Source organism: Poecile atricapillus, chromosome 6, assembly GCF_030490865.1.
Source record: "Poecile atricapillus isolate bPoeAtr1 chromosome 6, bPoeAtr1.hap1, whole genome shotgun sequence".
Lineage (NCBI taxonomy): Eukaryota > Metazoa > Chordata > Aves > Passeriformes > Paridae > Poecile > Poecile atricapillus.
This window is the reverse complement of record NC_081254.1, coordinates 6138937-6151986: the sequence shown is the minus strand read 5'-3', so window position 1 is coordinate 6151986 and position 13050 is coordinate 6138937. Positions and strand designations below refer to the sequence as shown.

General features: G+C 44.6%; 1 protein-coding gene across 5 annotated transcripts in view; it reads left to right on the top strand.

Annotated features, from left to right (window-relative positions):
• The window catches only part of PTEN (phosphatase and tensin homolog), a 72655-nt gene that overhangs the window by 27254 nt on the left and 32351 nt on the right, over window positions 1–13050 (top strand). For 4 of the 5 annotated variants that reach the window (XM_058840680.1, XM_058840681.1, XM_058840682.1 and 1 more), the window contains exons 5-7: window positions 616–881; window positions 6231–6372; window positions 8876–9042. In XM_058840680.1, coding sequence (XP_058696663.1) covers window positions 616–881; window positions 6231–6372; window positions 8876–9042 — 575 coding nt within the window. The remainder of the gene's footprint in view (window positions 1–615; window positions 882–6230; window positions 6373–8875; window positions 9043–13050) is intronic. The other variant, XM_058840683.1, reaches the window with a different exon arrangement.

The window sequence follows — 13050 nt, the reverse complement described above, 5'->3', positions numbered from 1 at the left end:
GAAATTCTTTTCATCCCTAGATGGAAAAGTGTGTGTGAATACACCCATATCAGAAAGGACAGCGTTGTTCAGTGCTCTGACTCTAAACCCCACAAGTATTGCCAGTGCCTTACCTGAGATTTCTCTCCCGATTACCATTTTTGAAATATAGAAATGACAGATTTTTGTTTCACAAGGCCTTTGAACAGATTCTGAGAGCTTTTTCCCAATGTAGACCCAACTGTGTTCGATAATTTTTCAGCAAAGTTCCTGTTGTCTGCTCAGTGACTGAGGTCTGGCCTTGCTCTCTCTCAGCAAGTGGTTTAATTATTGCTGGAGTAATGGCTTTTCACAAGGTTATTCTGTGTGCCAGCACGCTCTTAAATTCTAGAAAACTCATGTTACAGAGCCTGTGCCACTCAGTTCAATAGAGGGGTGAAATAGTTGCTCAGTGGAGCAGGATGCCTGCTTATGGACTACTGGAGAAATGTTTGCAGTGCTCATGATATACTGAATAATACTGGAATTAAAAATACATATTGATATGGAAGATGGGAGGGAGGGGGTGGATAATTGAATAACTTAATTTTTACATGCTTGTCACAAAGGTGACCTGAGCTTGCTTTGCCTTTTGAGGTTCTGATGAACTCCTTCTCCCTGCAGTTGCACAGTACCCTTTTGAAGACCATAACCCACCACAGCTGGAGCTCATCAAACCTTTTTGTGAAGATCTTGACCAGTGGCTAAGTGAAGATGACAATCATGTGGCAGCAATCCACTGTAAAGCTGGAAAGGGACGAACTGGTGTAATGATTTGTGCATATTTGTTGCATCGAGGGAAGTTTTTAAGGGCCCAAGAAGCCCTCGATTTCTATGGGGAAGTAAGGACCAGAGACAAGAAGGTGAGCTGTTGCTGTTCTTCTGTCCCTCTACCTGTAACTGGCTGCTTTTTCCTCCTTGAGATCCATTTGATGCTCAAACCCTTTTAAGTTGTGATGTCTGATTTAGCTCCAGTAGAATTGGATCAGTGCAGTGGAAATGGAAACGCTTTCCTAAGCAGCAGTAGCCTTTAGTCACAGCTCTAAACCAGCCTGTTTTTTCACTTGTCCTGTTCAAGAAGACCTGGACAGTTGATTTTAAATGGCTTTTTCAGCACTGTTCTGCTGCATGGTGCATCAGAGGGGCAGTGAACTTTCTCGTTCAGCATTTTCTGCCCAAATGAGAGGATTGTTCCAGCTGATTTTGCCTGAATGGATGAGTTGTTCATCTCCTCAGGTTCTCTTTACTGCTGTGGTGGGGTTTGGAGATGCATAGGGGAATATTCCAACTGGAAGGCCCTTATTGTTGGGTGCCCCTTGTCAGTAAAGGGTAGTTAAGGCCTCATTAATCACAATTTACCCTCCTTATTTGAAATCTTCTCCAAAGATGATAAGATACGACTTTTAAGGTAGTTTTAGCAAGTTTCCCTGCTCGTCTTCAATATTTCCCTGAGTGTGTTGGTTGAGCATCCCAAGGGGATATCATCCCTGCAAGCCATTTTCAACCTCCTCAAGCACAGAGCTCTCCCTGCTCCTGGAGTATTTACAATTAAAGTATTAATTTCACAATGTGTTGGTCTCTAATAAGAAGAGCTCATGTCTGAAGGCTCTTGAGAGCAGAAATGTCACCTAAGAAATTTTGGAATTTGGCTGTTAATTCAGTGGAAGGAGCAAGTAACTCCTCAGTTTGCTCTGCTGATAAGGTGGAGCTGTTTTTCCATGTACTGCTGAGCTGGTTGTGGTGTAATGCTGGAGTGGAGACAAGGTCAAGATTTCCCATCAAAACTTTGTGGCTTTTGGTAAAAGTGCATGAGAGAGACTAGGAATGAGCAGTGTGCTGAATAAACAGAGTAGATTACTGCTGCTGATAAGGGTTATCTCCAGAGCTGAATAAAGCAGCATGAAAATGACAAATACACAGTGAAATGCTGTGCCTCAGTTTCCCTTATGTGAAAAGAAGGTTGTATTTCTGCAGGCTGGGAGTAAGGTCAGTTGGGTGTTTATCAGTACCCCAGGGATACCTTGGGCATCTTGGAGGGAGGGAGAACTCAGTTAAACAGGAGTAATGAGAGCCTTGTTTACTTGACTGTAAATACTGTCTGTAACCAGCAACTTGTTTTGGTTTCAGTGTCTCTGCTGCAAGAGTTGACTTTTTTCCCTTCCTAGCTCCACTTGAGCATGGTTATCTTGATGTGGCCAGTGAGCAGCATGTGATTCACATAATCCTTCAGTAGTGTTTATAAACAGGTATTCCAGTGCAGGTTTCTGGAGCCTTTTCTTCCCTTGTGGCCCATATTTCAGCATTATATGTCAAGTGCCGCTCTCTGATTTGATATTTCACCACACCTTTGTATAACTGACTTCCTCAATTCAAAGTCAATGAGGCATCAAAAGAGATGTTTGTACAAAGGGACAAGCAAATGCCTTTTTTCTTTCCTTTTGGGCCAACATAGATATGATCAAGGCTTTAATAGGGACCAGATTTTCTTGGTTTACAGCGGGGACAAGGTGCCCACTTTGCACGTGTGGCTGCTGTGAGCAGCCCAGCTCCAATCACTGCTGCCATTAATGCTCATGGCAGAGTGCTGCTGCGAGGGCTCAGGCTGTGCTGGCAGGAAGTGTGAGTCTAATTGCAAGAGGAAGTATGACTAATTGGTCAAGAGCACAGCCCTGAGTACTTCTGGAGCCAGCTTTTCCCAAATGCTTGCCGGGAGAAGCAGCTCCAGGGAGGCCTTTGCACCATCAAGTGAGAGTTGTTGTAGGTGAGGCTCAGAGTTGCTGCACAGGCTGTTCTTGTGCTGGACAACAAGACATGGCAGAGCCCAGCGTTTCCCTGACCAAGCCCTCTCGTGGGGTATTTTATTTCCTCTACAAGCTGCCTCTTTTGGCTTCTGAAACTCATTGTAGTGGGGGGAACTTAGTCAGAAGAAGGGAGTGGTGAAGATTAGGAAGTGTGGGCTGCATGGTTGTGTCTGTCGGTCTCCACCACTGTAGAACAGGAGTGATTCTTATTTTCCTTTTGAACAAAAGGAGACAAACTGTTTTCTGAAATGGGATAAAGAACTGTGCTTGTCTGTTGTCAGAGGTGGGGAAGAAGTAACTGCCCAAAAAGCCCTCTAAAGAAGCTGCTGCTTCCACTGTTTGAAGGGATTAGTTTATCCCACCTCTTCCTTATGACAGGCACTGACACGCTACTGTGGTGGTAGAGACTGGCAGCGTACCTCCCTACAGCTGGAGAAGGTCTTAATTTACTCCTGCTTCTGCCTTGGAGGGTTTTGTGGTGAGGATTAGGCTTGGAAGGAAGCTCAGTGGATAGGGATCAGCTCTTCAAGTGCTGGAGATGATCTGCTCGGGAGCATTCTTTGAGCACCATACAGTTTTATTTTCAAGGATGGCTCCTAAGAGTTCTCATATGGGAAAAGGCTGAGAGAATTGGAGTTGTTCAGCCTGGAGAAGAGAAGCCTTGGTGTGATCTAACTGTGGCCTTCCGTACCTGGAGGAGCTGACAAGTAGATGGAGAGAGACTCTTTACAAGGGCCTGGAAGGACAGGACAAGGGGAATGGCTTCATGCTGACGAAGTAGGGTTAGATGGGATATTGGGAAGGAATTCTTTCCTGGGAGTGCCCAGAGCAGCTGTGGCTGCCCCTGCATCCCTGGAAGTATCCAAGGCTAGGTTGGACTTTGGGGCTTGGAGCCACCTGGAATAGTGGGATTTGTTCCTGCCCATGGCAGGGGGTGGCGCTGGATGATCTTTAAGGTCCCTCCCAACCCAGACCATGCTGTGTTTCTGTGGTGTTGCTGTACCTGAACAGGAAGTGAAAACCAATTATTTCATGTGAGGAAGCCTCAGAATGACCCAGGGCAGAGATGCCATGTTGGTGTCAGAGCTCATCAGTTGTGGTGTCTGTTTGTTGGACATGCTCAGGTGCCAACCTTTGCTAAACCTGATGCCCTAGGCCTGCTCTGAGGCTGCAGCTTCACTCTCCCAGTAGAGTATGTTCCTAAAGGGAATGTGGGAATATTGTTTCCAAAATATTTGTTCTTCATAGTCCTACCTGTGCTACATTGAGAGGAGAACCAGGAGCAGCACTTGACAATGTTTGGGATGCCCTGGGAAGCTCTGGCTTAGAGACCAGAGGAGCTTATCTCACAGCCCATCTAAAATGGTGATAGTGATAGATGGAAAACACAAGCTTGAATTACTTCCCTGTGCTTCTGGAGTAAAAGTGAGTGGTGGTCGATTGCACCCCTTGGAGCATTGTTAGTTTGTTATGAAAGTGTTCTGCTTGGAATTCAGACCTTTGGAAATGGAGAACTCGGAGTTCTGCTTCAGTGGGACTGGTTTTAGGGTCTCAGGATCTAAGGGCTGTATCTCCAGGGAGTCAGACTGTGGCTGGAGGGCTAAAACTGCCCTGTTGGCTGAGAACTGGCTTTGCTGTGGGATTGACTGTCAGAAAGTGTTCCCTTGGTTCTGCTCCCAGCCTTGTTTGCCCTGGCCAGGTGTCCTGGGGTTTTTCCATAGGGAAGCTCTGGGCAGAGAAGGATGTGTTCTCCTCACCTCTGCTTTCCTCCTGCTTGGCAGCCCTGGCAAGCACTGCTGGCCTGCTCTGAGGCTGGGATTTGCTCAGTCCTGAAGCTCAGATCCCAGGAAAGAGAAGTTTAGAGCTCCCTCAAGGAGTGGATGTGATAAGCACTGAGGACATCTGAGCCAAAACCACGGCCAGTGTGCAAGGCTGCTTGGGAAGGTCATTGTGCAAGTGCTGCAGGGAAAGGGCTTTTGTGTAATATAGAAGCAGCTCAAGTGATAAGGAGACATAATTATCAACTTTCTTTTTTTTTTTTTTTTTAAATGGCAGGAAGTGACTATTTCCATGTGTGCAGAATAGAGATTTACTAAATTAAAAACACTCTGGCTACTCTTAGCTTCTGGCTGTTGTGAGGTGAAACAGATGAAACTAAAAGTTTATAGAAAAATGAGGTCTAGGTTTTGTCACAATGCTCACAGGCTTGTGTATGAAAATTTTTTGTTTATCTCCAGTTTATTCCAATTCCACATTCAGTTTTAATCAGATCACTCACTGATGCTGTTGAAAGTCTGCAGTAACAGGTTGTTCTAGATCATGTAATGCATTTTCTGGGAAATGAAACAGTTTTTCACCTTTATCAATTTTTCTTGAAAGTATTGGCTTAAAGAGCCGTTCCCTTATTTGAAGCTTTGAGCTGATTTAAAATCAGTAATAAAAACATTCTTAGATTTTATGCTCTCAAAGCAAATGTTTACCTCAGAGTTTGAACACTTGGGCTGTTGGGCCTCTTTTAATGAAACTTTCCACATTTTTGGGAAAATATTCCAGGATGTTTTGTAAAGAGAAGGCAGCATCAGTCTTGAGTACAGTGATATTAGCCAAAATTAGTCTTTTGACTTAAAATGGTGTCAAAATGTAATTCCTCTAGTGGTAGATTTTAGAATTCCTAAATGTAGTGGTGCTTTAGAGTATATTCAAGGCACTTCTTGTTAAACATTTGATGCTCTCCATACCCAAAAAAGGAGCAGTATGGGATTATTTTTGACATGACCCCCAGGGTGTCTGTGGTGTTTGTTTTTAAGAAATGGGAAGCATCTGCATTCTTTGCTTCATGGCTGGAGATGGATGTTTGGAGAGCACAGAATCACAGAAGGGTTTGGGTTGGAAGGGACCTTAGAGGGTAGCTCCAGCCTTCCTGCCATGTTAAGGACACCTTCCATTATCCCAGGTTGTTCCAAGTGCCATCCATCCTGCCCTTGGACACTTCCAGGGATCCAGGGGCAGCCACAGCTTCTCCTGGCACCATGTGCCAGGGCCTGCCCACCCTCCCAGGGAAGGAATTCTTCCCAATATCCCCTCTAACCCTCCCCCCTGGCACTGGGAAGCCATTCCAAGTTCCTTCTCCATGTTTCTTGTTGGCCCCTTCAGGTACTGGAAGGCCACATTAGGTCCCCCCAAAGCTTCACTTCTCCAGGCTGTGCTATCCCAATTCCCTCAGCCTTTCCTGGTGGGAGAGGTGCTCCATCCCGAGATGTGCTGAAGTAGCTGGCAAAGCAGTGCCCTGCTCTGTGTGCTGGGGGCTGGTCAGTAGTGAATGACCTGCTCCTTTGGGCTGGAGGTGATGGGCAGGAGCCCTGTCAGTGATGCTGATCAAAGGTTTTTGACACTTGTTTTCCCTCTGTTTAGGGAGTGACAATTCCCAGTCAGAGACGCTACGTGTACTACTATAGCTACCTGTTAAAGAATCACCTGGATTATAGACCAGTGGCACTGCTGTTCCACAAGATGATGTTTGAAACAATTCCCATGTTCAGCAGCGGAACTTGCAGTAAGTACCAGCACCCCTTCACCTCTGCTAGGGAACCTGTTGGCATTTTGGATGGGGTGATGGCACCAAGAGCTGCACATCTTGGAGAAAGTCACGTGTAAACGCCTCACAATCCAAAATCTGCTGGCTTAGTGGGCTCTGTCCACTGGGATCCTCCCAGGTGTAGTCTGTGAAGGACTCACGATTGTTTTACTATGGTTTTAAATTGGCAAGTGTTTTAATGGTTTGAAGATAAGTGATTCCATATGTAGAAGCACTGAGGCTGGAAAAGACCTCCAAGATTGAGTCCAGCCTGTTAGCAGTCCCCACCTTGTCACCCAAACCAGAGCACTGAGTGCCACATCCACTTGTTCCTTGGACTCCTCCAGGCATGGGGACTCCACCATTCTATGACTCTTTGGGTATTTGCTCCTTAGTTTTATGAAAAGCCTCCCTTTTTTTCAACACAGCAACTCTTGGGAAACATGAATTGCTGAAAAACATTTGCCTAATGGCATGTTGGCTTCCAATACAGCAACATCATTCTTCCCATGATGTTCAAAAAAAATAAATGAATCCGTTCAACTGGATAAATATCTAATTAACTCTGGAATAAACTTTTCTTTATGTGGAGGTTTCTAAAGCATTAATACACCTGTAAATGATTAATCTCATCTCCTGATACACTGAGTTAGTGAGGAACAGCAGATTTTGTGAAGCTTTGAAATACAAAAACAAATTCTGCTCTGTCCTGTGGGCTGTGTTGCAGGGCAGTGACTGCCTTGTGTTGCGTGCTTGTTTTTTGTTGGTGGAAAAAATGTAATGGTTTTGCTATGAGGATTACAGTAATGTGTAATTAATTCCAGTGCCTCCTGTGGCTTTGATTAAAATTGCCCTGTTAATATTGTTGTGAGACAGTACCTGAACATGTCACACACACAAGAAACAATCGAGCAGCTTGTCAGGCTGTAACCAGGAGGGAGGGAGGAGCCTCTGCCAAAACCCCTCTGCCTTAGGGAAGAGAGGTGTGGAGGTTACAGATTTCTGCAATTACCACTTGGTTAATGTTTTGGATGAGCTGTGCTGTACTTGTGAGTCTGAGCTGCTCAAGTGAGCGCTGACTTGCATGTCCATGAGAGGCTCCTAGGGTGGTTTTTACACAGGAGGATGTTGGGATAGACAAGGGATTGGCCAAGCACCTGAGAAGACAAATTAACTACCAAGCTCAGCAGTTATATGCTGCAATATTTTAAGTTTCTGTGGAGTTCTCAGTGATTTTTCAGAATGTGAAATCGATGGTCTGTGTTGTGTCTTTAGTTGTGTTGTCAGCTGTGGTGGGAGGAATTTTACCAACGTGATAACTTTCAGTCTGCCTTGCTTGTTATCATTCTGCTGCTTTAAAGTCATGCACAGAGCAGAATCCAGCCTCTAGGGCAGAATGAGGGGGTGACAGTTTCACAGCTCTGAGGATTCGAGGGAGATAAGGGCAGGAAGAGAAAGTTGTGTGGAGACCTCACAGCACCATCCAGGGTCTGAAGGGGCTACTGGGAAGCTGGAGAGGCACCTTGCAACAGGAGCTGCGGTGATAGGACCAGGGGGGAATGGCTTGACACTGCCAGAGGGGAAATTTAGGTGAGATATACAGAATTGTTCCATGGGAGGGTGGGCAGGCCCTGGATCCAGCTGTGGCTGCCCCTGGATCCCTGGAGCTGCCCAAGGCCGGGTTGGACGGGGCTTGGAACAGCCTGGGATAGTGGAAGATGTCGCTGCCCATGGCAGGGGTGGCACTGGATGGACTTTAAGTCCCTTCCAACCCAGACCATCCTGGGGATTCTCTGAACCTGGCAGTAATAGTTTCATCACTGGGCCCTTCAGCAGGACAGTGTGGGTGTGGTTAGTAGGGACTGCCACACCTCTACAGGGGTGTCTGATATGACCATTTCCAAAGCATCTCCTCCCAAACTGGACCAAAAACCTGTTTTAATTTCAGTATTACCCCTGCAGATTTAATTGGGGAAGATATGCCATGGCTGGCATTTCTCTGGTGGTGATTTACAGGACCAGCTTAGGCTGTGCTGGTTAGTTTTCAGCATTAATGTTCAGTTTCGTTCTTGTTCTTGCTTGTTTGTGTAAGAGTAGAGTCAGTTTGACATGACCAGCCACTCTACAATTGGAAGAAGAGGTGAGAACGAATAAAATCTCTCACTTCAGTCTGTGTAATAGAGAGGAGAGGGAAAATGCAAGGAACAGTCAAGTAGTTTTTATGTTTTACATCATTAAAAAGAAATAACATTTTAGGATCTCCCTGGTGGCCTGAAAGTATTGCCATGAAGGACAGAAGTCTCTAAGGTTGTTTCCAGTAGCATCTAGCGAAGTTTGATCCCCTGTGCTGTTAAACCCTTAATAGAAACTTAGTTAACTTTGAAAATACCATAGCTCATGATTTTGTTTCTGCTCCCCTTGTTGTGTTTTTTGACACTTTTGAGTCTTTTCTCACCAAGTGGCACTCTGTTTTGTCACACAGATCCTCAGTTTGTGGTGTACCAGCTCAAGGTAAAGATATTCACCTCCCCTTCAGGACCCTCACGACGTGAAGACAAGTACATGTACTTTGAATTCCCTCAACCTTTGCCGGTATGCGGTGATATCAAAGTGGAATTTTTCCACAAACAGAACAAGATGTTGAAAAAGGTTGGTTTCCTTGCTTTTTCTGGAAAATGTTGTCGAGCCAGCCCCTGATGCTGGGGGTTGGGGTGTTGGTTATTTTTCAGGGATGTTTAATCATGACATTTAATTCTTTGATGTCTGGTTTTCCCGAGGAGCCAGCTGACCACAAAATGAAAGCTGGATGTTTGGGGAGTTGGTGAGATTAAGTACAAAGGTTGGATAAAAATGATCCTGGGTCTGTATTGCAGTCGTTTGGGTAGTAGTGAGTAATCTAATTGAGGAGGAAACATTCACCTTCTAAAAATAGACTTGCATACTGAGCAAGTTAACTCCAGCTGTTTTCTTCACTAAATTTTCCTGAGGTTTGAGCAGGCACAGAAGATCCTGTCTGTGCTGTTGGCTGATTTGTACCCATCTGTCAAATTTAGCTGAATTTCTGAGATAATTGCGTTCCCACGCACTTTGTAAAAGTATCTCTGCAATCTCTTCCACCACCTCTCTGTTCCCAGCTGCAGTGCCTTGACATGAGAGGTTTAGAGAATTCCCTCAGAGCTGAGGGTTTTATTAGGGTCTTAGTTGTGGAAAAAAAAATTAATCTAGAACTCAGTTTGAAGCCAAAGTCAGTTCTTAAAGCTGAATCCCTGAGTTTCTTTAGTTCTGGTGCTTGTGGAGCCACTTTGAGTCTACCAGAGTGAAAGGTGAGGATGAGACTCAGATGTGCTGATTAAAGGCTGCTTTGCTTTTTGCTACTTAAAATCCTTATCAGTACTTACTCCCTGTTGAATTGAGGTTAGGAAACTTAAGAGCATTCAGTGAGTGAATCCATAAAAATAAGAAATGCTAAAGTGGATCAGGAGACGAAGAAGTGGTGAGGAAACATCACTTAGAGCTGTGCAGACAGGTTGTACCTGCCAGCTGTGTGTGAATGCACACTGTTGCGTGGGCTTGGTAGTGTGAACAAGTTTAATTCACATGCTGGTGTCTGCAAAAGTTTCTGGACAGTTCCTTAGTGGCCCTGTTTTCCTTCTCTGACTGTTTGAGGAGATGTTTTAGTTGGTCAGTGCAGTACAGAGACTGTAAAAGCATTTTGAAAGTAGAAATTGTACTTCAAAGCCGAGATTATTGGTGCACAAGCAGCCAATTTTGAGAAGAGTCTTTTAAAGGAGCACCCGGATGAGTACTGTGGGCTAAAAATGAGTGATGCAGGGAGGAGATGATGCAAAACCCAACATCTGAGACAAGATCCTGCTTTATCTACTCTCTCCTATCTGGACTGTGAGTTTGTTGTTTCTCTGCCATTTCCAGTAACATGTGGATTACAGACACACCTGATGGGAAGTGCTGTGCTGCCCTGGCCATCCTTGAAATACCAGTGTGCAGGTCAGCTGCTGGATCTTGGCTCTGTAGCCCCAGGAACAAACTCCTGTATTTATTTTACCTCTGGAGAGAGCACTGAGATCCAGAGACAGCGTAATGAGAGCCCCTCATGAGCACACACAGTTTCTGCAGTATGGATTGGGTCTTCAGGAGTGTGTAGAAGTGCAGAACCACAGCAGGAGGATTACTGTGCTGGAGTTTCATTTCAGGGTGTCAGATTGTGGTTTCATTTCTTAAGAATCTTTGTCGTTTCTGAGTAGCTGGTTGTTTTCTTTTTCTTTTATTTTTTTTCTTTTTGTCTATTCTTATCAAACACCTGAACTATTTGGGTTCTGTGGATTATAGATAGTGCAGAGGTGCTCAGTTTCTCAGTGGTTTTGGCCTGGTAGAGCCAAAGAAACGGTGAAGGTGGTTCTTTTCACATCCACAAACTTTTCTGAGATGGAAATTGCTCCTTCATCACCCAGTAAAAGAACTACCTTGATAATCTGTCTTAAATATCTGTTGAATCAAGTGTCTTATTGCCTCAGCTTTCAGTATGAATGGAGGACAGAGGAAAATAGGTGTGAGATGTTCCACAGTTCTGGTCAGATCACCTCTCTCAGCTCTACTACAAGTGCAGGAGCTGATCCTTCTAAGAGGTCCTTGGACAGGTTGTTGCATAAAGTGAATGAGGTGAGAACAGGGAAAAGGGGAATATTGGTGCCAGAAGAACCTACCTTGGCTCAGATTGAACACATTTCTCTGTCCAGGTGTTTCACATCTGTGCCTGTTTCTTTTCTGCATCAACTGTCTACACAGCTTTTAGCCAAAACCCCAAAATGAAGGCCCTCCACTGGGGAGACTTGTATTTTAAAGATCCCTTTATGCAATGATCACCTAGTTCAGGAGGGACAGCATAATTAGGTGTAACAGCATCTTATCTCTCAGAGATTCTGCTTTATTAACCAGGTTTATGAAAAGTGGAATTTAAGTCTTTTGCCTGACACTGGTTCTTGTTCTCCCCAGGTTTTCTGTTAGCAGATTATAGCTAAACAAGTCTTGAAGACATCACGTATTGACCAGTCTGCATTTTAACTTTAGCATAATAAAAAAACCTAATAAGATCAATTGAAAGTGTAATTCCTGATCCATTCTGAGCCTCAGGCTGGAGAATGGCTGTGTCTCATCTCTGGAGATGAAGAAAACCTCTTTGCCCTGGCTGTGGTTTGGTGTTCGGTAACACTGGTCTTAGCTGAAGTCCCCAGATTCCCTCACCTGTACTTGCTTCCAAATTTCCCAGTCCTTTGATGAAGAGCATTATCTGCAGAGCTCTCTGTAGGGAGGGCTCTCCTCAATTTTGCTCAGGCTCATTTTGGATGAAATTATTATCCATAAACCAAACCAAACCTGAATGACCAAATGATTTCAAACACCTAATGTTACAGAGTCAGTGTGAGATTTAAAGCAGCCACTTTCTTTTAATAGCAAAAGCTAATTTAAGCAAATTCAGTGGCTTTTGGGAGCTGACCTCAGCCACAGGATCATTGGTGCCACTGGGGTATTGGTACAGGGCTGACAGCCTTGGAAAAGTTTCATCCCTTCCATAGTTTCTGCCACCTGGCATCAGTTAGAAGTCCCCAGTTCTTGGTCTTTTCTTGTCTAATCAAGTTGTTTACTTTATCCTCAGACTATTTCTTCAGTGAGCTGTAGCTACTTCCTTTCAAGAATGAAATGCATGCCCACATGAGAACAAAATGGCTTGAGGCTCGAGTGCCGTGACTCTGTATGAATTTCTGATGGGTAGAAGTTAGTAATTTGGGGGATTTTTTATTTATTTTTTTTTTTTTATTTTTAATTTTTTTTTTTTTGGAGCATGGCTTTTTGTTGTAGCTTGACTGTTCTTCCGTCTCAGGCTGCTGCTGTAGTCACTCTAGTTTTGCCCCCATGGATCTCTGCAAAGCCTTTTTTTTCTGGTTACTGATGTTGACATGATAATCTGAAAGTATTTCAGAGTATCCTTAGATCACTCGGTTCAATGGGAGTCTGTTTAAAAATAATACAGAAATCTCCTCATCTCCAGAGCCTGGGGCTGAAGGAGACCTTTTTTTGGGAGTCCTCCCAGTACAGATGAGAGGGAAATGTTGATGTGGGTTTAATTTGTGAGAGTCAGTGGTGTTTTATCCCCAGACTCCAGCGTAGGAGGGCTGACAGCATTGTTTGAGCAGTTGCATTTCATCTCTCAAGTCTAGAGATAAGTTCTGCTGCAGAGTTCAACAAGACTTTGGGCAGTTGCTGTTAAGCAAACGCTGAGGAATGAACTCTGAAAATGTCAGAAGACTCAGTGTTGATCTGAAAATGGTACAGGAAGTTCCATCGGGCAGGCCTAGGGAACAGGCTGAACCATGATCTCCATTCTTGGAGAGCATCTCCAGACCCTCAGCGGGTGCTGCAGAGTGACTCTGAGTGCCTGTAGATCTCTCTGCAAAAGTTAAGCTCTCAGGAGGACATGGGGACTCCTGATTGATGGCTTGAATCTTGGATTTGCATCTCAGTCTGCAGCTAGAGACCAGCTCTAGAGTGGAGAATGTTTTTCTGTCAGTCTGTGAAATTGCACGAGGTAGGGACAAGCACTGTTTGTCAGAATTGTGGGATTAAATCAGCCTCTGTCTCATC